Here is a 22155-nt window from a genome sequence, read left to right as displayed (position 1 = left end):
AATAATAAGACCTCCTTGAAAATAAGGCCAAGTGCTTATTTCGGGGGTAAAAAGAAAAGAAGAGCCTGTCTTATTTTCAGGGAAACACAGCAAAACTTATAGCGTTTAGAAGTTTTATATCCCAATTGGTCTATAAGATTCCTGAAAACAGTTTTAGACACTTGATGAAAAACGTACACTATAAAGTTGCTATCATATCATAGCAAAATGCAAAAGCAAAGCAGGTTTAAAATTAAGAATGTTTCCAAAACTCCAGTAAAATAAGGAAATGTTGACTGTTTGCCTAAAGCTGTGTTTCTCAATCTTGGCAATTTTAAGGCCTGTGGACTTCGACTCCCAGAATTCCCCAAGCAGCCATGAGAAAAACTGGCCTAAAGGCTTAAAGAGAAAAGCAATTAAACTTTTGGAGGGAATATAATTTGTGTATTGAAATAATAGAAATGGCAAATCTAGACAGCATACTAAAAAGCAGAGACATCACCCTGCCAACAAAAGTGTGTATAGTCAAGGCTAAGGTTTTCCCAGTTGCAAAGGATGGTTGTGAAAGTTGGATCATAACAAAGGTGGAAATAAGAATTGAATCCTTTGAACTCTGGTGCTGGAGAAGACTTCTGCAAGTCCCTTGGACTGCAAGGCGATCAAACCAGTCAGTCCTAGAAGAGGTCAACCCTGACTGCTCTTTAGAAGCCCAGATCCTGAAGATGAAACTCAAATTCTTTGGCCCCCTAATGAGAAGGAAGGACTCACTAGAGAAGAGCCTAATGCTGGGAACGATGGAGGGCAAAAGAAGAAGAGGACGACAGAATGAGATGGCTAGATGGAGTCACTGAAGCAGCAGGTGTGAACTTGTATGGACTTCAGAGGATGGTAGAGGACAGAAAGGCCTGGAGAAACGTTATCCATGGGGTTGCGATGGGTCGGACACGACTTCGCAACTAACCACATTGAAAAAATCTTGTTCTGTAGCCCAACACATCTGGCCTTGAAATTTAAGGAAGAGTGGCTTCCAGCAATTTTATAATGGACATTCAGTAAATTCATATGGGGAAGGCTTTCAGTTTCTCTTTTCCCAAACAATTACAAAAGCAAAAGGCAAAACAAGCCGGCAGTTTAGATGGTGGAGAGTGGGAGGTGTTGAACCTGGTTCTCTTCCAAATAATATATAAAGACAGTCATTGATTTACAACATTTGTTTAGTGACTGTTCGAAGTTACAATGGCTCTGAAAAAAAGTGACTTGCGACTGTTTTTCACACTTACGACCGTTGCACTATCCCTGGGATCAAATTTAAAATTCAAATGCATGTATTTATGATGGTTGTAGGGTCCTGGGATGACGGGACCACTTTTTGCGATCTTCTGACAAGCAAAGTCAAAGATTTGCATAACAACCATGGTACTAACTTAATAACCATGGTGATTTACTTAACAACTGTGGCAAGATAGGTTGTAAAATGGGACAATATTAGCAAGTGTCTTGCTTAGCACCAGAAATTTTGGGTTCGACTTTCAAGGATTACCTGTAGGTCAATGAGAGCAGCAGCCGTAGGTTTGCCAAAGCCACAAAGGGATTTATTATAGATTAGATTTGACAGTTTAAGGTGTGGCCACAGAAATAGCTGCCATCATAGACAAGTTTCTGATGTGGTACTGCATGATGAATGTATTGTGATCTTCTTCTTGTTTTTTTCCTGCCTTGGCTGCTAGTTTGTTGGTATCTTAATAGCTTTAATTTTTCATCTGAGATTTGTATCTCAATAGCTTGGACATATACCCCCATCATACATCTATTGTGCATGGCCAAATGGGGAAAGGAAAAGGGGTATATTTTACTGACCTTGGTCTGGCTAGTTTGGGTTGTGTCTGTGGCTCAGGGGCCCTTGTTCTTACCTCTGCATTTGAACACAGCAGTGCTGATGTCCTAAGTGCTTTTAATGGCATTTCAAGGACACAGATATACATCTCAGGGACACAAAATTTTGCTTTACTATAATTGACCCGTTATTTAGCATTGTGTGCATAAACAGTTGTGACCTGGGCTTACACATTGCTCCTCTCTCCTTTTCTACTCCGTGGCTGGAATATTACAATGGTAGCAGCAAATCATGGTTTGCCATTTCTGCTCAGTGTGCACAAATGAGAGTTTGCTGCCTTAAGACAAACTTTTTACCGTTAATCTGAGTTAAACGTTTCCGGCAGCATTTTTTTTAATTAACAAGACTGCAAACTTGATGTCCCCATTTGCTTGTGTCAGGGTGACCTAAATGTAGAGTATGCATATTTTATGCATTTAACTAGAGAACTTTTAAGGATGCATTTTCCATGGGCAGCTTTAGGAACTTGGGAAAAAAATTCTGGGTGATCAGTGGAATTTGTCCAGCCTGAGAAAAGCACCTACTATGATTATATACGGGAAGGAACTATGACTCTATAGTCATTTCTTTCTATTTCTGTTCCAAAAATGCAACAAAATCTTGTCAGTGGAAAATAGCTCATACCACATTGGCTACTGGAACTAGATTTTTGTTGTGTTTTAAGAAGAAAGCATTCGTTAATTAATGTGTGTTGTGTGGCTTTCAAGTAAACATGTCAGTCTAATACATGTAGTTCTGTTTTCATTGGAATTCACTGATCACAAGATAATAAAAATCTACATTTTGGTATTCCTTGGGCCCCTGATTTATTGGCTTGAACATTTAAAAAAATGCTAACTTTATAGTCACTTCAGAACAATTTGAGGTTTATTATCTGATTGGAAGATCTATCATGTACAACTGTAATCTGACGTTTAAAATTAGTCTGGGCCTGGATTGTCCATTGAGCTTTTAAAGTGCTTTCTCTGTGTTTTGTCTAAACTCAAAACCCACTATAAAAAAAATATCAAGCAAAATGCAAGATAAACACAATTCAAAATTACTGTTTATGTATTACTGTACTTTAAAGTCACATTTATTGGGATGTTATTATAAGATCAAAATGGAAGCACAACTATTTTCAGTAATTAGATTTCATGAGCAAATAAAACAAGAGACAATTGTTATACTAATTGTCTTTTATGTCACCAGGATAAAGAGTAGGGAAACTATAAAATGCAGGCTCTGTGGCTGCTCTTTAAAAATAACATTTTGGAGCTCCTCATGTTTTGCAATTAAATACACTACAACAGATGTATTTATTGTCTTAATGCTCAAGTTAGCCTATCTAAGCTAAATTGCACCTTTTCACTGAATTAGTTACAGGACTTCAATTCTGTACAATAAATTTGGTATTAAAATTTTTCAGGGACAAAAAAAAGGTTGCTACTTACAATAAGACACAGTAAGATATAAGAAATAGACATAGATATTTATTTCAGTTACAGCTAATTACTGCAGAGTTTGGAGAAAGATCATGATTTCTACATAACTTTCTATTCTCCATTTGTAGTTTTCTGCATAATTGCAACTAGCAGTTTTATCTCCCATTTGTTCAATTTGGTGTAACTTGGGCTCTTTTGGAAAATATTTACTTAGGGCCCCCATCCCCATCCCTCTGTGACTGTATGGTGGTACAATGTATAGATGGTGGTATTACACTTCAGGGTGCTCGGTGACACATTATTGGCAGGCTATTTAAACACAGTGTGGGAAGCTTTGGCGCTTTAGGGAATGTGCAATGTTTTTTAAAAATTCAGACAGTGGAAAATTTGTTCTTTTGGGGCATAATTTGAAACACATTTGTGTGGCTTTGTTTCAACCAAGGGTGGAAGGCAAACTTTTTTGAATTGCTCTATAAAAAAAACTTTGAGGCCTTTGAACCATGGTGCTGGAGAAGACTCTCGTGAGTCCCTTGGACTGCAAGGCGATCAAACCGGTCAGTCCTAGAAGAGATCAACCCTGACAGCTCTTTAGAAAGCCAGATCCTGAAGAGGAAACTCAAATACTTTGGCCATCTAATAAGAAGGAAGGATTCGCTGGAGAAGAGCCTCATGCTGGGAACGATGGAGGGCAAAAGAAGAAGGAGATGAGAGAAAATGAGGTGGCTGGATGGAATCACTGAAGCAGTTGGCATGAGCTTAAAAGGACTCCAGAGGATAGTAGAGGACAGGCAGGCCTGGAGGAGCGTGGTCCTTGGGGTCGCGGTGGGTCGGACACAACTTCGCAACTAACAACAACAACATAAAAAAACCTTGAAGTATCCTGGTTCTGTCAGAATTACAGCCAGAGTAGTTCAGACCCTTGTTGGTATCATTCTCTTACTGTTAAGTTCCTTAAAGCCAGTTATATTCTATGGATATAGAAGCCTGTTTTGAACAGATTATTTGCTAGACAAATATAAGGTAGTTCTGGACATATTGCCCCTTTGGAGCCCAAAATGTCCATGACTGAACAAGACAGTTGTTAAGTGAGTTTTGCCCCGTTTTACAACCTTTCTTGCCAGAAGTTGTTTAAGTGAATGATTCAATTTGTTAAGTTTCTAATACAGTTGTTAAGTGAATCTAGATTCCCCATTGATTCTGTTTGTCAGAAGGTCGCTAACCCCGGGACACTCCAACCGTCATAAACACATGCCAGTTGCCAAGCATCCAAATTTTGATCATGTGACCATGAGGATGTTGCACTGGCTGTAAGAGTGCAAAACGGACACAAATCACTTTTTTCAGTGCTGTTGTAACTCCAAATCATTACTAAATGAATGACATATACATACACATACACACACACACACACACACACACACACATATCTCGAAGAGTACCTGTATTGTCAGTACTGAACATACTGAAGTGATTTCAAAGGTGGCATTCAGCAGGTTCCGACCAGTTCTAGAGAACCGGTAGCAAAAATTTTGAGTAGTTCGGAGAACCGGTAAATACCACCTCTGACTGGCGCCTCCCCCATCTATTCTCTGCTTCCCAAGTCCCAGCTGATCGGGAGGAAATGGGGATTTTCAGTATCCTTCCCCTGCCACGCCCACCAAGCCACACCACGCCCACCAAGCCACGCCCACAGAACTGGTAGTAAAAAAAAATTGAATCCCACCACTAAGTGATTTGCCAGATAATTTTTCTTTCTTTGCCGTGTTTGTGTGTGTGTGTGTGTGAGAGAGAGAGAGACAGACAGACAGACAGACAGACGGACAAGGTCATCATTGCCTTTGCCGGCAAGGTATTCTCTTTGTCATTATAATTTTGCCGTCTTTTTACTACAAATAAATAGAATCATCTTCCTTGGTTTGATTATGAAGAATGCATTCTATAAACTTAAAAAGTCATTTTTCTTAGCAAGAACCATGGAATGGCACATACTGTACTGTCAACGCTGAGAGTCCAAGTTTCTTATCTATTGTATTCAGAAAATCTTTATTGAAGCCTCTGATTGAAGGAATAGACAAGAAGTGTATTCTCTTTATGAGTATGACCTCTCCCTGCCTCTTTTTAAGGGCATCAGTGCTGTCTGCAATTTCCGATATGATAGATTTAGTATTAGAATAAGTGAAAGGGTTAACAAGAACATGTTTACTGAATGTTTTCTCTGTAGGAATGATGTCCTTTATAATATGTTGCTTCTGCATGTTTTCCTCATAATTGGTGCTTATCTAGTTTGGGGGAAGAGGAACTTGTGTCCACCAGATGTTTTCAACTGTAGCCCTTATAAGATTATGGAAAATGTAATCCAAAATATTTGGAGAGCCCAAAGTAGCCGACTCCCATTCTTAGAAATCAGACAACTGTGCACAAAGTGTGTGCTAATGCTATGTCATTGTAAGAATTCCTCTGGGCACATTTACTGTGTCTAGAAGATTGTATTGGAAATTTTAAGCCCCCCCCCCCCCCCCCGCCTACTTAACCCAGTTAGAAGACTGTTAGGGCAGAAACCACATTTTTAGAGCAGTAATTGTCACATACAGTGCTTTAAAACTATGTCTATAAAAATATTTTCTTCCCCAGATACTTGCATAACCCTAAGGGTTGTACAGAAGCATTTTGAAGTGAGCCAGTTGTAGACTTAGGTGGAGAGATTCTGAGAAAGATTTAAATGACTGACCAACCTCCTGAAATGCATGAGTTTGTCTGTTTTCTTTTTAGCATGTTTGGATATTGCTAACTATTCTGTTTAATCTAAAGTTCGTTTTATTTTTGAGAATTTCTTTTATTCTATGACGTTTTGGACTGTTGGCTACTTAAAGCCTTCAGAAATGGACAACATGCATACCAATAAGGCTATAAAAGCAGGAGACTTTGTGGTTAAGCGAGTTGGGTGACTTTGAACCAGCCAGCCAGCCAGCCTGCCTGCCTGCCTGCCTGCCTGCCTGCCTGCCTTCCTTCCTTCCTTCCTTCCTTCCTTCCTTCCTTCCTTCCTTCCTTCCTTCCTTCCTTCCTTCCTTCCTTCCCTCCCTCCCTCCCTCCCTCCCTCCCTCCCTCCCTCCCTCTGTTGGCTACTTAATGCCTTCAGAAATGGACAACATGCATACTAATAAGGCTATAAAAGCAGGAGAATTTGTGGCTAAGCCAGTTTGGTGATTTTGGGTTCTTTCTTTCTTTCTTTCTTTCTTTCTTTCTTTCTTTCTTTCTTTCTTTCTTTCTTTCTTTCTTTCTTTCATCCTTCCTTCCTTCCTTCCTTCCCTCCCTCCCTCCCTCCCTCCCTCCCTCCCTCTGTTGGCTACTTAATGCCTTCAGAAATGGACAACATGCATACTAATAAGGCTATAAAAGCAGGAGAATTTGTGGCTAAGCCAGTTTGGTGATTTTGGATTCTTTTCTTTCTTTCTTTCTTTCTTTCTTTCTTTCTTTCTTTCTTTCTTTCTTTCTTTCTTTCTTTCTTTCTTTCTTTCTTTCATCCTTCCTTCCTTCCTTCCTTCCTTCCTTCCTTCCTTCCTTCCTTCCTTCCTTCCTTCCTTCCTTCCTTCCTTACACACACACACACACACACACACACACACACACACACACACACACACACACCTTTAAAGGTGAAAAACAATGCCTTGCATCAAAGCATGCTTGTGTACTGCAGCCTTTTGAAATATATATATATATTTGTTACATGTGTTTAATGATTGCTCACGGTTACATTTTTTTTTCAGCATTGTTACATTTAATATATTTTGACTTTCCTGTTTGGATTTTTTGAACTTTTGAGATTAAGCTGCCTTCACGGGTTTGAGCTAGTCGGTATACATTTTTGTAAATTAAAAATATGTGAAGGTGGCTTAGCATAGCATGGATATCTGAAATTCTTTCAGGGGTTGTAGAAGTGTTAGTTGAAACCGTTGAATAACTGAGGCAAGAAATGGCAGAATATTAATGCTACTTTTCAATAGATGGTTTTGCCTCTACGCCCAGCTCCACCCACCTTTGCATACATTCTGTTTACACAGTGTTGTTCATCTGGTCCCAGTATTTGTACAGTAATGTAAGACAGTGACCTTCATTTCTCATTTGCTTTTTTAGTTCAACTCAACGGTTGGTAAGGATATAAGTTGATTATCGGGTTGATTATTTAAAAGATGAATCACACTGGTGTTTAAAAAGTTGCTATGGCTGTCTGTCTGTCACTGAGCTAGAGAGGGTGTTGATTTTGATGCCCAACCTACCTAAAATGCTTAGAATTTAGTTATTTATTATCCATGGGAACTGAGTTTGGTTCTAGAGGCTCTCTGATTAAATTATTGTTCAACCAAGTTTGCCCTCCTAGAATTCTTTGCGGTGAAAGGACACATTCCTTCTTTGGAATATCTAGGGAGATTCTCTTGTCATCCAGGTGATGGGTGCCCCAAAGGTGCTTTTTCGAGAGTCAACAGCCCTTTCTTATTTTCTTTGAAGATGTTTCGCTTCTTATTGAAGAAGCTTCTTCAGCATCTTCAAACGTCTTGGAACAGTTCTTGTGTTTCTGGTATAGGGTACTTTTTTGCGTAAAGTGAAAACTCTTTTTAGCCACAGACTTCATAATATGGAGGAGCCTGGTATCAGACAGAGGATGGTTGCTTTTGAAAACCTTGTTTGATGGCTGTTTATTTTATAATAAACTCCTGAAATGATTGCCTATACTGTGGAGTAATACAAGATTATCTTCCCAAGAGGCAAGATAGAGATTTTTTTTTACAAATTAAAAAAAGGTGTACATTTTGACCAATATTCAGAGAATGCTGTGATGTGAAAGCTACAGAAAAGAAAAATAACTAGAATTAGTAACAAGATAAACATAGGTCATAAAAAGAATTGTAAATATTTCTTTGCTATGTCCTAAACTATTTGGCAGGAAGAGAATGACAGTTCAAACCACTTTGTATGTCCCTAAGAGTTTATCTTCCGCAGACAGACGCCCAGAGAAATTAAAGTTATTATTCATTTCTTTTTACAGCCTTTGTTGCATCTCCTGTAAATTCCACTGCTAAAATTTATTTTACCTTTCTCAGAATATGGGTACCTGAAGTTTTAAGTGTTCTGCTCGAAGAGTCTTCACATTAGATAGTGTCTTTGTATTTGAAGGCATACATTTTTTTCCCATATTTTTTTGTTTTGTTTTTGCTTTTCTATTTTGGGGAGTTGCTTATGAAATTCTTACATAATTTGTTCCAATTAAGCATCGTATGGCAATGCTACACACATGTATATCAGTGGGTGGATCATCACAAGGTGTTCTTTGATTTTTATCCCCTGCTGATTTTCTGCCTCTTTCCTCATTCATCCACTGAATTTTGGGGCCGGTGCAATGTAAACTATTACATTAAAAAAGGTGTAGTCCATACACATTTGGTTCTGCTTTGAACATCTTTTCCTCTTCAAATTCAGTGTTGCCATATGTTTACGAAAGAACATTATTTCAGTGAAGAACACAACTTCACAATTAGATTGTCCACCTTTTTACAGATGGAGGAATTTCCCCCCCAGTTTTGTATCAGAATAATGGAGTTGGAAGGGACTTTGGAGGTCTTCTAGTCCAACCCCTTGCTGAGGCAGTCAACCCTATACCCTTTCAGACAAATGGCTATCCAATTTCTTCTTCAAAACTTCCAGTTTTTGAGCACCCACAATTTCTGGAGAAAATTCATTCTATTGATAAATTGTTCTAACTGTCAGGAAGTTTCTCCTTACCCTGTTCTACCCTGTTTCCCAGAAAATAAGACCTCCCTGGATAATAAGCCCAGTCAGGCTTTTGAGTGCATGCGCTAAAATAAGCCCCTCCCCGAAAATAAGCCCGCCCTGAAAATATTGCAACACAGCAGCAGCCATGAGGTGACCATGCTCGCCGCCTCCTGCACCTCAAAAATAATAAGACCTCCCCAAAAACAAGGCAAAATGCTTATTTCGGGGGTCCATAGATAATAAGACCCTGTCTTATTTTCCAGGAAACACGGTAGATCGTCCCTCTTCTTGATTAGCTTCCATCCATCAGTAAACTGAAAAGGTAGGGAGAGAAAAGGCACAGGAAAGAATTCATAATGGCAGTATTTTTAAATATAAGAAGCTAGCTTAAATGTGTGAAACATCTACACACATACTCACATCATTCCGTGCTTCTTGGAGAAGAATGATGAGTGTGGGTCTTCCTCCTCCCTCAGCCCCATCCATTGTAAGCGTAGACAGGTACTCCTTGACTTTTGACCATATATAGCAATGTTTGAAGTTATGACAGCACTGAAAAAAGTGACTTAACAATTGATTGATCCTTGCACTTAGGACCATTGCAGTGTCTGTGGTCGCAGGATTGCGATCGAGGTACAACCGGCTTGCATTTACAACAGTTGCACTGTCCAGGGGTCAGGTGATTGCCGTTTGCAACCTTCCCGGCTGGTGGTGTGCCGGCCCTCCAACAGCCGAATCAGAGGAGGAGCAGGCGTGGGAATCAGGGTGAGCATCAAGGCAACCTGAGAGTTCCAAGAAGGAAGAGGGAATGGAGTTGTCAGAGAGAGAGAGAGAGAGAGACAAAGATGGAGCCTGGGCTCTCCGTCGGTTTTTAGATGGAGAGTCAACAGCCCCCAGGTCTGGAAGTGGCTGATGAGGAAGAGGAGGAACAGCTGGGTCCAGTGCCTGATGCGCGATGTGCAGAAGGCAGAGGAGAGGAGAGCAGTGGAAATCCGTGGGCCGGTCCTTGGGACAGAAGAGCCACTGCTGCTAGCAAGGCCTCACCCTAGCTCTGGAGATAAAAGGCAGGGAGTGGAGATGAATAGATGTGGAAGACAACTACTCATCTTTCTGCCGGACGGATTCGTTAGCCTGCGGAGAGAGAGAAACTTATTGCCGAGGCTGCCAGCATTCCTAATAAAGGAATCTTTGAGTTCACTTCAGAGGGTTTGTCGTGTTTAGGGAGCTGGATCAGAACAGCTGGCATCCCAAAAAGCAAAATTAAAGCTTGTTTTGCTTAACAACCCTATAATTTTCTGAACTATTGACAAAAAAAGTTTGCAAAATTAGGCCCAGTCACCTGGTAGCTGGCTTAATGGTTGCATCATTTAGCAATGGACGTTTCAGTCCTAATTGTGATCATTACATTGAGGACTCCTATATTGGCAGAATTGTGCTTTTATTTTGTGGTTTTCTGACAGTGGACTATTCCCATTAAGAGAAAACAAAAGAATGAAAGAGAGATAAAAGATGAGAGGATAACTAAAATATGCTGATGTTATCTGGCTCGATTGTGAGATTTCTGTAAATAAAGTACATGCTAAAAAAAACTCTTTCTGGAAAGAGTCTTTTATATGCAATTTGGCAAGTTTCAATGCTCTTTTCTTTCTCATTTCCTAAGTGAGATTCTATATTTAACTTTTTTTTTCTTTAATGGGCCTCTCGCTTCTTTTGCAGTCACTCTTCTCTTCTTGCCGCACATTTTTCTAACCTATTTAATTGCCCTTAATTTCTTTGTTCTTAATTGATGCTGTGCAGTCAACAGCTGAGCTTGGTATTATTTATTGCTTTTGACTTTTGAGATGCGATGCTTCCCTAGATTGGTAGCTATGTAATTACGAACTCTCGAATCTTCAAATTATGACACATTGTCTTATAATCCCCTTAGGACATGTTTACAGCTAAGCAGAATTAATTACTCTGAGAAACCTCTGAGGGAAAAATTGCCTTTGATTTCACTGTTTTGCAGCAGTGTGACAAAGAGAGAAAGATAAATGTGTATTCCTCAAAAGTCAGAATACTTTGCTAAAAAAACAAATCAAATAGTAAAAGTTTTAAAAAGAGTTTAAAGGCAAAACCAATGATAGATGTACCACGTTTCCCCAAAGATAAGACATGGTCTTATTTTCTTTTGGCCATCAAAATAAGTGCTTGGCTTTATTTTCGAGGAGGCCTTATTATTTTTGAGGTGCAGGAGCCGGCGAGCGTGGTCACCTCATGGCTGCTGCTGTGTTGCAATATTTTTGGGGAGGGTTTATTTTAGCGCATGCGCTCAAAAGCCCGATTGGGCTTATTATCCAGGGAGGTCTTATTTTCTGGGAAACAGGATAACAATTCACAATTTACATAAGTCATCCAACTCGGTTAAAAATAAGAAAATCATGGCTTTTCTCAAGTATATTCAAGCGGTTTTATTTTCCATCAAGTCTTGGGACAAAATTGGATGGATTCCATGATGATTTTGGATAGAAATTTTATTGTATTTAGTTGTTGTTTATTTTGATTGTATTTTTTTGTTCTATTGTTTACCTCCAGTGTCTGCTGGGAATGGAGTAATGGTAGATAGACATTCTGTAAAATAAATATTTTTCTCACACCTTTTTCCTTATTTAAATATGATTTTTGAACCTAGGAGAGTGCGAAGTCTCTAATTCTTCTATAGCTTTTTTTAGAAGAGAATAGTATACAGTATTGTACCATACATTATTGAAAAGCACATGTGAGATATAATGCATTGTTTATGATTGTAAGCTGCCCAGAGTTACTTTGCGGTAAGATGGCCAATAAATTTTATAAATAAATATAAATAAATAAATAAAATTCATTTCATTTGAACTTCTGTCATACTTAACCAATATACAAGGATAATATTAAATTTTGTTTTTTAGAAAACAATTCTTCTAATTTTATGAAATTTCTATCCTGGCCTATGTTTATACTTTTTTTGGGAGGGAATTAATATGTGCTTTTTAAACAATGAAATGTTTTAATGAAGCATGAAATCTGTCCAATATTTGTGTTGGAAGAACGCTATATTCCTAGTGTTGTGGCTAGCAGTTTTATTTTTTTATATATTCCTATTTTTCCACTACGTCTAGACAGTTTTGTCTTTTAAAGATGGCATCTAAGAGAGATATCAGATTGAAAAGTTGAAATTCCTGATATTGTGCATATTTTTAAATTTGATTTGGTAACATTCTTTTTGTAGTGGATTCCTTTTAGGTTATACCAGTGTTTCTCAATCTTGGGCGACTTTAAGTCCTGTGGACTTAAAGTCGCCAAGGTTGAGAAACACTGGGTTATACTATGCTCCTGATTAGTCCTTTACTAAAATTCTTGCATTCTGATAATTGAATAACAGATAGACACTTTAACAAATCTTAAGTAAACACTGTTTGAAATGAAAACTGTTACTTTAAAATGAGACTTGCTTTTTCTTTATTCTAATTAATTGGATATTAAGCTAACGCTTCTTCTTTTTGTGCTTTATCTGTCATCAGAAGTTGGCAATCAATTCTATTTTTGTCAACAGCCGCATGAAACGGTGCTGCTGAGTTTTGCCTAAACTAGTCCCTTAGATTTTGAAGCCATGGTGTTCTTCTTCTGTCTAGACCAGTGTTTCTCAATCTTGGCAACTTGAAGATGTCCGGACTTCAACTCCCAGAATTCCCCAGCCAGCGAATGCCAAGGTTGAGAAACACTGGTCTAGACATCATTTGCCTTCAATCTTTCCCTGGAGGATTAACTGAAGGACGCCGTATTTTTCTGGGTGTCGCAAAATATTCTAACTTTCACTTTTTAATGGCTTTGATGATTTCCCTTGGCTTCCCTAGGCGGCTTATCACCTCCTCGTTTCTGATTTTGTCCACCCAGCTTATACGTAACAGCCATCTGTAAATCCACATTTCCAAATGCTTCTAGTTTTTTTCAAGTGGTTTGATGTCAGAGACCAACTCTCTACTCTGTAGAGCAGGATAGAAAAGATGTAGCATCCGACAAGCCTGATTTTCAGACTTAGGATTATGTCGTGTCTGCAGAAGACCTTTCTCATAAGCTAAAACACAACTTAAAAAATACTATTTATTAGAGCTGTATCAACTCAAATCAAACCTTTTTTAGGGCCTCCATGAACACTACGAGAAAAACACACAAACCTGTATTTATTAACAAAACTATAAAGGAGACGTGTAATGCAATAAAATTACATAAAATGTTAATGTAGAAATAACAATAATACAGATGACACCGGCAGTTTTAGGCAGTTGGACTAGAAGATCTCCAAGTTCCCTTCCAATGCTGTTACTCTGTTCTGTTTTTTCCAACTCTTGTTATTCTGTATTTTTATTCTCCTAAGAACATTGTGAGGTAGGTTGGGCTTGTCCCCACGGCACCCAGTGAGTTTCTGTGACAGTTGGTGGACTTGGTCATAAGCCTCCTTGGTCATAGTCCAGCACCATAATCATTAACCACACCAGTGTATTGACTAGTGAGCTTCCCATTCCCCTTCTGTTGCAAGGAGGTGCTTGCTTGTTGTGCTTGGACTGGGAATACACAACCTAACCACATCCTCCAGATGTTTCTAATAGAACCGTCACCATTTCTTGCCACTGCTGTCAAAGTTGGCGGGAATTGAGGTTCAGAATACTTAGAGGGTTCCAGTCCTGTTTCAATGTCTCTGAGCACAGCCAGACCAACCCACCAATCCTTGAGCTGGCAGTAAAGTTTTCTAGCGTTACATAACACCACAAGGCTGGTGAATATCCTGAAAGTTTCAGAATTGGGCCTTCTGGGGTGTGATTGGTGGAGTCTCCTGGCTTTGTTTCCCAATCATGGTGGTTGAGAAAAATAACTGTCAGTTCTCCTTTCTTTGACCTGATCTGGATAGAGTGGGATGAGAGGTGAATATCCCTTAGGCAGGTAGGCTGTTGAGGGTTATTAGTCCATGGGATGGCAGTATCTACCCAACTAAGCCAAAGACAACATGAGGAAAGTGGGAAGTGACAACTCTTTACCTAATAAGCTTCTACTTCTGCAGATCAAACACCTAGTAGGTTAGGGAGTTGAGGCCCACTTTGTGCTAGCCAAGTTAAATCAGAATAATACCTCGAAACCTGAGTACAAAAGAGATATTTGATGTTAAGATATATATAAAAGGTAATGGTTTCTTCTGTCCAGTTGTGTCTGACTCTAGGGGCAGTACTCATTTCTGTTTTTTAGCTGAGGGAGCCAGACGTTTATGTCCGAAGACGTTTATGTGGTCATGTGGCTGGCGTGACTGTATGCCAAGATATTACAGAATGCTGTTACCTTCCCACCGAAGTGGTACCTATTTATCTACTCTCATTTGCATGCTTTAGAACTGCTAGGTGGGCAGCATCTGAGGCAAGAACGGAAGTTCCCCTACTGCCTGGCTTTCGACTGCCAACCTTCCAATCGAAAAGCTCAGCATCTGACCTTCTAGGTTTGGGTATTCCAAAGGCCATTTTCTCCATCCCTCTATTAGGATCAGTGACGTGCAGGCAGGGAAGGCAGAGCCTCACCACTGTCATCATGAAAAGAAAAAAAAATGTAAAAGGAAAAAGGCTGAGCTAGTTGCTGCCAGAGTCACAGTGGATGACTCTGCTTAGCGCTTAACTGTTTAAAAAAGCCTCTAAAAAAGTGCCCTCTACAGGAGGCGGGAGAACCATGTGCCTCATTTAGTCTATGATCACTCGAGCAGAGTTAAGCAAGGGTTAAAAGCCGAAAAATTCCTTACGTAGATGAAGCATTTGGTTCTCTTGCCTCCTCCTGTAGAGGGCGTTTTTTTTAGAGGCTTTTTAAAACAGTTAAGCAGAGTCATCCATTGGGGACTCTGGCAGCAGCTAGCCCAGCCTGACCTCAGCAGCTCTTGCCTTTTTCCTTTTACATTTTCATGATGGCAAGCAAGAGCAGAGTTGAAATCCTATGTGAAACAGCTGGAAAAGTATGTGGGTCAGAGGGAGGGGGAGGAATTCAAAATTAATGTAATTTGTAAGTAATTGTAAGTAATTTGTGTGTGTGTGTGCGTGTGTTTGTTTCTTCACTCAAACAAACTCAATTTGAGAGAGAGTTTGTTTGAGAGTGAAGAGAGGGAAAGGGGTAGGAGAAGTAGGGAGGGCAGCCCGCCAGCTTTCTTTCTCTGTGTCCACGGCAGCCCACCCGCAGAGGCGGGTCTTTTGCCCCCTTCTGCTGGCGGGCTGCCGCTTTCTTTTGCTCAGAGGCGGGAAGTTCAGGCGGGCTGGTGGGCTGTCACTTTCTTTCTTTTGTCCAGAGGCGGCAGCCCTCCTGAGTCCGCTGCAGACATAGAGGCGGGCAAAAGAAAGCGAGCTGGCGGCCTGCCGCTTTCTTTTACCCGCCTGTCAGAGCTCAGGTGGGCGAAAGAAAGAAAGCGCTTTAGACAGTGGGATGTCGGGGGAGAAGACTGCCTCACCAGCCATAAACCTCACCACACGTCACTGATTAGGATGTATTATCAGCTTTAGCATATTACAAGATAAAGTAACTCCTGTTAAAAGTTTTTGCCCCAAGATCCTGAATATTCTTAAGTGGGGGGGGGGATTACATTATCTGGTGGTTTTTCACAATCATGAGTAATTAATTATGTTGTTGAACCACACACAATAAGTCTTTTTATGGGCCCCTTCAGATAAACAGGAAGACTTTAAAAAAAGCCGTCAGGATGGAAGATTTCTTTTCTAAAAAAGTGATTTTATTGCCCAATCTAACAACCGATAAAATACAGCCAGCTAAGTAGAGAAAATGTAATGGTAGCATTCTTTTTCCTTGTGAAAACTTCAGCTGAGGTTAAATTTAAACTTCAGTGCATTCTCTTCATTTTTCTCAGATGTTGACAGTAATACTTAGTGAAGATGATTTGCCAAAGTGAATCTGGTTCTGCCTCAGTTCATTTTCTTTCTTACTTGTTTTGGTGCTGTGCGGGGCCAATCCCAAAACGGCAACAAAAAATTCCTGTGTCCTTTACAACGGGACAAAATATTTGGGAGAAGCTCTTTTTGGCTGCTGTTCTTTTTTTTTTTTTTAATATAATTTTTTATTTTAAGCACATAAACACATCAACAGAAACAGACACATGACTTAAAACAACATAGGAACAATAAGTTCCATCATATATCATACAGCAGTTCCGTATCGATTTCTTTGCAGTTAGTGTTTTCCCTTCTATACATTTCTATCTTGCATTCATAATCTCCTTATTCGTTATCCATTTTTAAGTACAATTCTATATTTATTTATACTTAGCTATTTATAACCATATATTGTTTACCTCTATTGTGCTTTATATTCTTACTGTCATTTATTCTCTTACATACAATTATAGGTGTACATTCACATAGTTATTCTTTTTCTTTGCCATTCTTATACTATTGTTATTCCATTTAAAAGGTTATAAGGTATAGTTTGGATTGCTTTGTTTACCATCCCTAGCACCTGTTGTAACACCACCTTATTTTCTCTTTCTTTTCTTTTCTCCCTCCCTTCCTTCTCTACTCCTTCCCCTTCTTCCTTCCCTTACCTCTCCCCTACTCCTACCCTCTTTCTTTTCCTTCCTACCCTCTCTCCTTCTCTTTCTCTCTCTTCCTCCCTCCTCTCCTTCTCTTGGCTGCTGTTCTTTCCTCCTCTCCTTCCCCTTCTTCCTTCCCTTACATCTCCCCTACTCCTACCCTCTTTCTTTTCCTTCCTACCCTCTCTCCTTCTCTTTCTCTCTCTTCCTCCCTCCTCTCCTTCTCTTGGCTGCTGTTCTTTCCTCCTCTCCTTCCCCTTCTTCCTTCCCTTACATTTCCCCTACTCCTACCCTCTTTCTTTTCCTTCCTACCTTCTCTCCTTCTCTTTCTCTCTCTTCCTCCCTCCTCTCCTTCTCTTGGCTGCTGTTCTTTCCTCCTCTCCTTCCCCTTCTTCCTTCCCTTACCTCTCCCCTACCCCTACCCTCTTTCTTTTCCTTCCTACCCTCTCTCCTTCTCTTTCTCTCTCTTCCTCCCTCCTCTCCTTCTCTTGGCTGCTGTTCTTTGATCCTGCTCAGTTGTAAAAGAACTCATTGGCTCTTGAAGAGCCAAAACAGTTTGGGGGAAATTTGTAACCAATGCCACATATATATTTTTTGTACCACCAGTTTCGTTTGCAACATGCCTGGGGATGTTACAGAAATCGGTCCCTTTCTTTGCATGAGACAGGTGCCTTGAGAATTAGCCTGCAGGAAAATTCTGACTTGTGCTGAAATGGATAAATTGATGTGGGAATTGAAGAATAAAGACGAATCAGAATATTATAAGATCTGGGACAACTTTTATCGATGGTTGGGACAAAAAAGGAAAGACCCAAACAAAACAATGATTTAAGATTTATGGAATGGAGATTAGAATTATGTATGAAACTATAACAGTGACAATGTATAGAATAAAAACAAAGCAACATGGTTGGAATTATGATATTTTTATATTTGTAAACACTGAATAGACCAAATGTAAACAAGCATGGTGGTTATAATGTGTAACTTTATATCTTAGTATGTATGGCAAAGATTTTGCCAGAACGGCTACTGTGTCCAATGTTTTAATTTGTGTTCAATTAAAAACTTTATTTAAAAAAAAAGAGAATTAGTATGAACAGGGTAAAATTGGATAGAGGTTGGATTGGTGTCAATGTTGCTGGCCTTTAGGAAGTCCCTGAAAATATGATGGTATCATTTTTACATTGGAAGATTATTTGAGTCAGAAAAAGTCCAGTGGTTCTTGACTGTGACTTGGTGAATTCATGCAAAGTTTTGCTTCCTACAGCAAAGCAGCATGAAAGCAAACGAGGTTATATAGGTTTGAAAACAAGAATGGAAAACTGTTTAGGTACTGGGAGTTGAATCAAACTGTGATTTGTCCCTCTTTTGGGGAAATGTAGGTGGAATCCAGAAGAGGTGTGAAGAAACACTTATTCATACCCTGTTACTATAAACCCACCTTTTCAGAGTTTCGTTGTATTAGCCATTCATGTTCATTTTGGTGTTTTTTTTAGAGGAAGTACATTTATTAATATTATACTAAAGGAAACCGTGATGACAAAAGGTTTAGGGATGACTCAGAAGGATTTTCCATTATACTTGTAGTGTGAAAATCAGATTATAACTTATTTTTGCAGCCAAGTGAGGAAGGCTGCCCCATCCATCTTTTAAATCAAGGAGAATACTGAGGAACTTCCAAACTTGAGGGAATTCTTCCTCCATAAGTTTTCTATGAATAATAATAATAATAATAATAATAATAATAATAATAATAATAATCGAAGTAAAGAACAAAAATCTACTGAAGGCCCAACAGATGAAACAAGAATACAGAAAAGATGTGATAAAATCAAGAATGGAGAGTTGGCAGAACAAAGCACTGCATGGCCAATTTCTGGAAAAAATAAAAGATAAAGTGGACAATGAACAAACTTGGTTATGGTTAACAACAGGTACATTAAAGAAAGAAACAGAGTCACTAATCCTGGCTGCACAAGAACAAGCTATCCACACAAATGCCATTAAGGCCAAAATCGAAAAATCCTCTGATGATGCCAAATGCAGACTTTGCAAAGAAGCTGATGAAACTGTTGATCACATCCTCAGCTGCTGTAAAAAAATCGCGCAGACTGATTATAAATTGCAGCACAATTCAGTAGCACAAATGATCCATTGGAATCTGTGCAAAAATTATAATATTAAAACAGCAACAAACTGGTGGGAATATCAGCCTGAAAAAGTCACCGAAAATCAGATGGTCAAGATCTTGTGGGATTTCCATATACAAACGGACAAAATACTGGCGCATAATACACCAGACATCACACTGGTTGAGAAAAATAAGGTCACAATCATAGACATCGCAATACCAGGTGATAGCAGGGTTGCCAAGAAGGAACATGAAAAAATAGCAAATTACCAGGACTTAAAAATCGAAATTCAACGACTATGGCACAAACCAGCAGTGGTAATTCCAGTGGTAATTGGCACACTGGGTGCTATTCCAAAAGCACTGGAGTTACATTTAAAACAGTTAAAAATTGACAAAATCACCATCAGTCAAATGCAAAAAGCCACACTGCTTGGATCTGCACGCATATTACGAAAATACATTACGACATCCTAGGCCCCTGGGTGGGGCCCGACTAGTAACCAATGCCAAATCCGGCGAAACAACTAGCCGCTGTGATACAATTGTATAATAATAATAATGCTTAGGACTCGAGCTGCTGAGCTACCAACCAACCCCAAAGGCTGTGAATCTCACCAAAGATTAACCACATAATAATACTAATAAAAATAGAAGCAATGGATAAATACAGAGTCACAAAAAGGATATTATGATTCTACATCCTCAAATTTCATAAATGATTTCATTGAGGGACGCATCAGGGTTGTGTTTGACCTTGGGGGGCTGAGGTTGGTATGGCCAGTGTAGGCGTGGCCAGCTTGATGTCAGTCATTGGCCCAAGTACTCTGCCAGCAAAAATGGGCTTCTGAGCTCCGTTTTTGGCTGGGACAGCCTCCTGCAACCTCCACATGGCCCTCCCGAGCTCTGTTTTCGCTGGCAGAAGCACCGCGGACCAGTCCTTTGCTGTTTCCAGGGCAGCCCCGCGGATCAGTTCTAAGCACTCGCGAGCCAGATCCAGTCCCCGGGCCTTGAATTTGACACCCCTGGTGTATGGGAACTCCTGTAAGAAAACACGTTTCACTAATATAATTATTGGTTCAGGTTCTTTGGATTGATTTATATTTGGAAGCGTTTCATAGCTCCCTACTAGTGGCTTTTAATAGATCTCCAATACATACAGTCATTTATCAAGTAATTTCTGGATGAATGCGTCTCGGATTGCTGTACTGAAGAAACAAACTAGTTTTGGTGTAACTTGTGTTGAATTCTTTATATCAGGGGTTTCCAAAGTTGGCAATTTTAAGACTTGTGGATTTCAACTCCCAGAATTCCCCAGCCAGCCCTGGGGTGGGGAGTTGAAGTCGGCAAGTCTTAAAGTTGCTATATTTGGTTTATATCATGAATTTTACTGGGTACAGCACATTGTTAAGTATCCACTTCCCGATGATTGCTTTAGGATTATTGGTGACTGTATATTCAGAATATTACAATATTGTTTTCCTGTTTTTCACATCTTAGGTTTTGGCTTTGATTTCCTTCATCTGCATAGAGACCATCAACCAATGTTCTCCTTGTGAAGGACTTTACTTTTTTGAATTTGTCAGCTGTAGCGCATTGGTAGTGACTGGAGTTCTATTGCTTATGTTCAGCCTAAATCTCCACTCAAGAATACCACAGATCAACTGGACCACTACAGTAAGTTCTCATCCCAACCTTTACAAAAATAACTGGGTAAACATATGACGTTTAGATTTTAAGCTCTGATTGCTTCAGTGCAGGAACTTTAGATATTCTAAGAGCAATATGCTAGAGACTGCACATTTTTATTGACTGGTAAGCCAGTAAAAGGAATGCGGTGGCTAATATGCTGAGCTTGTCGATCAGAAAGCTGGCAGTTCAGGGTTCAAATCCCTAGTGCCGGGTAACAGAGTGAGCTCTCGTTACTTGTCCCAGCTTCTGCCAACCTAGCAGTTCGAAAGCACGTAAAAAATGCAAGTAGAAAAATAGGGACCACCTTTGGTGGGAAGGTAACAGCGTTCCATGCGCCTTCGGAGTTTAGTCATGCCGGCCACATGACCACAGAGATGTCTTCGGACAGCGCTGGCTCTTCGGCTTTGAAATGGAGATGAGCATCGCCCCCTAGAGTTGGGAACACATATGTGTGAGAGGAACCTTTACCTTTACGCCAGTAAATGTTTTCCCCTCCACTGTAGAATAAATGGCACCCCCAGTGTTGCAGCTGTGCCGAGAACTCCCAAAAAACAAAAAAATATGTATTGCCATAATTTATGTAGCCATGAAGTGTTCAATGGGGGTGATCACTAATGCCAACATTGTAGTCATTGCATTTTGGAGTTTTTGATACACATAATATTTCAGGAAAGAAACATGGAATACTATTTTTGACAGCAGTCCTTCTGTTGTCATATTGCGAATTATATGCCTTTTAATTTATTTTATTTAAAAGTAGCTTCTAGAAGGTAAGTATGCCAACGACTCAGTTGTGGTATGCTGGAAAGCGCTAAGAATTATTGAGGAAATAAGCAGACAAGTCATTTTTCAGACGATCGCTGATAGTTTCCCCCCTGATAATGGGTTAAAAAAACCAACAGTGGAAATTCCTGTGTGCTGCTTAACAAATATAGCTCCACAGTGCAAGAATGTATGCAAATAATATCAAGGAATGTAATGGCCATCTGAAAGCGTTTTTGTGATGAGTTCGTATTCACTCCTAAATCCTCATTTTAATCTGTTGCAAATACCCCAAATATTTAGTCTAATTGCAGTTGGTTTAGAGTTCTCCTCTTCTCTGTCTTGTGATGAGTTAGAACGGATCTGTTTCAAATTGGAAGTGATGAACGAATGCTGCACTCCCCGAGATTCCGACAAGCAGAGATTTGGCTAAATGTTACCGCACTACGTCTTAGCAGGGGTAGTCAAAAAGGGTGGAAAAATGTCCTGTTTCACCCCCCCCCCCCAATACTTTTCATGATTGCGGCAATTTGATATTTGGTGTAAACTGTGTGCTCTGAAAATCATAACCTGATGCTTGTTTTGAGGAATCCTTCATAATTGTAAGAAGTGGGACTTACAACCACTTACTACTGTGTTTCCCTGAAAATTTTCTTTTGACCCCAGAAATAAGCGCTTGGCCTTATTTTCAGGGAGGTCTTGTTATTTGTGAAGTGCAGGAGGCCCCTTAACCTTGGCCCACGGATCAGCTGATCCAGACAGAGCTGGAAGTTCTGCCTATGTTTCTGGCACACTCTTGCCAGCCCTAGCGTCATTGGGCCACTAAGAGAAGGGGTGCAGTAGCTAGGATGAGGCCGTTCTGCATGGATGGCAGGTGCCTATGAGGCAGGTGGGGCATGTTCCCGCCCCCTGCCCCCTCCTT

General features: G+C 39.8%; 1 protein-coding gene across 1 annotated transcript in view; it reads left to right on the top strand.

Moving 5' to 3' along the window:
- Window positions 1-22155, top strand: part of CMTM4 (CKLF like MARVEL transmembrane domain containing 4) — a 35511-nt gene that overhangs the window by 2152 nt on the left and 11204 nt on the right. The window contains exon 2 of the mRNA XM_087728677.1: window positions 20280-20456. Within this exon, the coding sequence (XP_087584803.1) occupies window positions 20280-20456 (177 nt within the window). The remainder of the gene's footprint in view (window positions 1-20279; window positions 20457-22155) is intronic.

This window comes from Thamnophis sirtalis, unplaced genomic scaffold, assembly GCF_051295495.1.
Source record: "Thamnophis sirtalis isolate CommonGarterSnake01/CBP01778 unplaced genomic scaffold, rThaSir2_p1.2 scaffold_14, whole genome shotgun sequence".
NCBI classification, from domain to species: domain Eukaryota; kingdom Metazoa; phylum Chordata; class Lepidosauria; order Squamata; family Natricidae; genus Thamnophis; species Thamnophis sirtalis.
The sequence above is the reverse complement of the archived record's forward strand: the minus strand, read 5'-3'. Positions and strand labels throughout refer to the sequence as shown.